The sequence below is a fragment of the Elephantulus edwardii genome, unplaced genomic scaffold, assembly GCF_000299155.1.
Source record: "Elephantulus edwardii isolate Elephantulus edwardi_28Jun2011 unplaced genomic scaffold, EleEdw1.0 scaffold00135, whole genome shotgun sequence".
In the NCBI taxonomy this organism is placed as follows: Eukaryota; Metazoa; Chordata; class Mammalia; order Macroscelidea; family Macroscelididae; genus Elephantulus; species Elephantulus edwardii.
In genome coordinates, this window is record NW_006399885.1 from 1,850,743 (window position 1) to 1,854,484 (window position 3,742).

At 53.7% G+C, this 3,742-nt stretch overlaps 1 protein-coding gene across 1 annotated transcript; it reads left to right on the top strand.

The window, feature by feature from the left end:
- Positions 1-2,271: 2,271 nt before the first annotated feature.
- On the top strand, positions 2,272-3,212 carry IL17D (interleukin 17D). Its single transcript, XM_006894127.1, has 2 exons — positions 2,272-2,381; positions 2,894-3,212. The coding sequence occupies exons 1-2, from the start codon at positions 2,272-2,274 to the stop codon at positions 3,210-3,212; spliced, it is 429 nt and encodes a 142-aa protein (XP_006894189.1).
- Positions 3,213-3,742: the final 530 nt, after the last annotated feature.

Consider the following 3,742-nt stretch of genomic DNA (forward strand, 5'->3'; position numbering starts at 1 on the left):
TGGTTTCAGAACCTCAGTGGCCCTATGGTGGCTGGGAAGTCTCCACGTAGGTGACCCATCTCTTGATTCTACTGCAGAGAGCTTTCTGTAGAAGTTTCTATCAATCCAACTGCCAGATGTTACTGGTTGGGGGAGAGGTAGTCATACTCTAATCAGACCTGTTATTATGACAGCCCACCACTGTGTGTTGGCTGTGGGGGTATCCTCCACTCAGGATGCCACCTTGCTAGCACATCGCAGCCTCCATCATCAGTCCTTAGTATTAGTTGTAAAGGGAACAGGCAGATCCGAACTGATCCCCAGGGAGGTCTGTCTTGATAGTTCCAGAGGCCTGAGTTATGGGTTGCACAGGGAACAAGGTGGAGTTCTGACTGTGGGAGCTGACTCCACTTGGTGGCCTTCTGTAGCATTTCAAACAGCCTGGCAGACAACAGTTACCAGGTAGAGTAAGGTGGTCATGTCTTCATAAGAGGTCTGCCTTGTTGCTGTCAGTGCTGCCCCTTGTCAGTTGTTGACAGTGAGTGTGAGTTCTGCTCAGGGCTCCTGCTTCCTAGCACACGCCAGCCTCTGCAGTCCGCAACACCAAGCAGAAGTGGGAGCAGACTAACCTTAATTACCTTCATTGATCTCCAGGGAGGTCTGTCCTGTTGGTTTCAGAGGCCAGAGCTATGGAGTCACAGGGAGGCAGATGGAGTGCTGACTATGGGAGCAGACACCACTGCACAGACCTTCTGTTAAAACTTGCAGTTGCCTTGTAGCTGACAGTATCCAGTGGGGGATGTGCAGACATATGCAGTGGACCTCTCAGGAGATCTGCCTTGGAGTAGTTCTTAATTCCTCCACTAACAGTCCTTAGCTCCAACCAGATGGTGATTCTCCAGGAGATCTATCCTGTTGGTTTCAGAGGCCTGAGCTAGATGTCTCCAGCTATGACACTACTTGCTATCTAATGTGATGATCCCAGAAACTATTAACTGAACATCTCTTAGCTTGAGTCATTAACAATGAGGGCTTACAAGGGAACAAGTCTTCTTCCAGGGAGACACACAACTTCAGCACAAATGTTGATTCCTTCCCTGGCTGCAGCCCCTCTGCTGTTTGGTGGCCCTGTAGTGTGGACTGTGATGATGCACTGGGGACTGTGGTGAGGCAGTGGGGACTGTGGTGAGGCCGTGGGATATGGTGATGCAGTGTGGATGTGATGATATAGTGTGCATTGTGGTGATGCAGAATGGACCCTGTAACACAGTGTGGACTGTGGTGATGCAGTGTGGATGTGATGCAGTGTGGGCTGTGGTGTGGCATTGTGGACTGTAGTGAGGCAGTGTGGACTGTGGTGTGGCAGTGTGGACTGTAGTGAGGCAGTGTGGACTGTGGTGAGGCAGTGTGGACTGGTGATGCAATGGGGACTATGGTGAGGCAGTGTGAACTGTGGTGAGGCAGTGGGGACTATGGTGATGCAGTGTGGACTGTGGTGATGCAGTGTGGATGTGGTGATGCAGTGTGGACTGTGGTGATGCAGTGTGGATGTGGTGATGCAGTGTGGATGTGGTGATGCAGTGGGGACTGTGGTGATGCAGTGTGAACTGTGGTAATGTAGTGTGGATGTGATGATATAGTGTGCATTGTGGTGATGCAGAATGGACCCTGTGATGCAGTGTGGACTGCAGTGATGCAGTGGGGGCTGTGGTGATGCAGTGGGGACTGAGGTGATCCTGTGTGGGTTGTGGTGATGGCAGTGTGTTCCCAGTGATCCAGCACGGACTGTGGTGATGAAGTGGGAACCAGGGTGATGCAGGGTGGCCCCTGACATGGTGGGGTAGAAAGCCATCGTGAGCACAGAGCATTCTGTTTACACTCAAGTACAAACTCCTGACAGGCCCACAGTGGTCTTTCCAGACAGTCTGTGGCTATGCAGAAGTGTACTTGCCTTCCAAGAGCATGGAGGGGAGTCGTCGTGACCGCCACTTCAAGAATTCAGGATTCTGTCACTCGGCTCCAGAGTCACGGATGCAAGTTCATCCTTTCTGTACACAGACTAGAAACAGGCACCAACGGTCCCATGATGGCCAGAGCACATGGCTCCTGGCTTTGAGGTTAGGCGAGTGAGTGGGGTGAGAAGCAGTCTCTCTGAAGGGATGACTCTGGGTCCCTCTCGGTGGACATCTGTCTTGACTGACAAATTTCCTAAGCTCTGGGCTGTCCTCTGTATTGTAGGCACTGACCCTTGATTTTTGGCCTCTGACCAGAAGAGAGACTAGGAGGATAAAAATGGCCTTGTTTACTTGTAAAATATTCCTGGCCGGCCAGGCCTGCAGGCCTGGTTTGACAGCAGACCATGCAGGGGAGCTGACAGAGCTTTCCTGGTGGCTTCAGGACAGGTGCGGTCAACTGCCTTTTGTCCTGGGGGTGACACTGCCCAGGCTTCTGTGTCCACTGGCCAGATGGCCTGAGCTGTACTGTCCCCAGGGCAAGGCAGGACAGCTGTGCCCTGAACTCACTGGAGCTGCAGAGCCAGGCCTGCTCTCCTTGGACAGAGGGGTATACTGGAGCCCCTGGTGCAGCCTGCATGTTGTCCTCTGAGTGGCCACATGCTAGTCCACGTGTGTGGACTGCGTCAAGTTATTTTTCTAGTTGTGGAAGGCTCTGGCAAGGAGTTTCAGGGGGAAATGGCTCAAGGAGTGACAGCTGTGGCCCTGCTTCTATCAGCAAAGTTCAGGCCTGCATGCTGAGGCCGTGGGGCAGGATCAGGCCAGCCCTTCCCTCCATGACCCCGGCCAGCATTCACTCCATGTGTTCCAGGTCCTGGACCAAAAGCCATGGTGCTGCTTTGCTCAGCGCATGATTTCCCAGCTCCCCGGCACACACTAAAATCTGTTCTCTCCCTGTGCAGAATCTCCTACGACCCCACCAGGTACCCCAAGTACCTGCCCGAGGCCTACTGCCTGTGCCGCGGCTGCCTGACCGGGCCACTGGGAGAGGAGGACCTGCGCTTCCGCAGCACCCCTGTGCTCATGCCCACCGTGGTCCTGCGCCGCACCCCTGCCTGCGCTGGAGGCCGCTACCTGTATGCCGAGGACTACGTGGCCGTGGCGGTGGGCTGCACCTGCGTCCCCGAGCAGGTCAAGGACACCGAGAGCATCAACTCCAGCATGGACAAGCTCGGGGGGAAGCTGCTGCTCAGCCCCAATGACCAGCCCGCCGCCCCCTGAGCCCCAGGCCTGGATCCTCCCTGTGCAGGTGGAGTGGGGACTCAAACCAGCAGAGTGCGCAGACCACACCCCTCCAGAGGGCTTGCCACCTACAATAGTTCACTGGCTGATTTGACACTGGCAGCGCCTGTGTTTGTAGGCAAACGTTAGTTCAGAGGTGTTGAAAGCAGCTTTGAACTTTACCTGGTTCACCTGAGGCTCAGGAAAGCTCTAGTGAGTACACCTGAGCCCAGGAGGGCTGACCAACGGGCCTCTCCCTGGCAGGGCCCCTGCACCGGCCCGTGGGGGTGGGACCAAAGGCAGTGTGTCATCAGGAAGGGACCTTCCTGGTCACACCACAGCAGAGATAATTTATGCATTTTTAATAAAAATGTTGTAAACATGAGAATAGAAAAGAATAGATACTTTTTCTATGCAGCTCTTTTAAGTAGAGCCAGAAACTATTTTTGTATTAGCAGTGAAGGGCAACAATATTTACAGTGTTGACACATAAACATTTCATAAACAGTTTTCACTGCCTCTGACAGTAG

Bases quoted from the DNA above. Each gene is read 5' to 3' on its own strand.
- IL17D (XM_006894127.1), top strand. From the start codon at position 2,272: ATGGCCTTGTTTACTTGTAAAATATTCCTGGCCGGCCAGGCCTGCAGG. The intron at 2,382-2,893 runs GTGCGGTCAACT...CTCCCTGTGCAG, and splicing joins TCCTGGTGGCTTCAGGACAG to AATCTCCTACGACCCCACCA.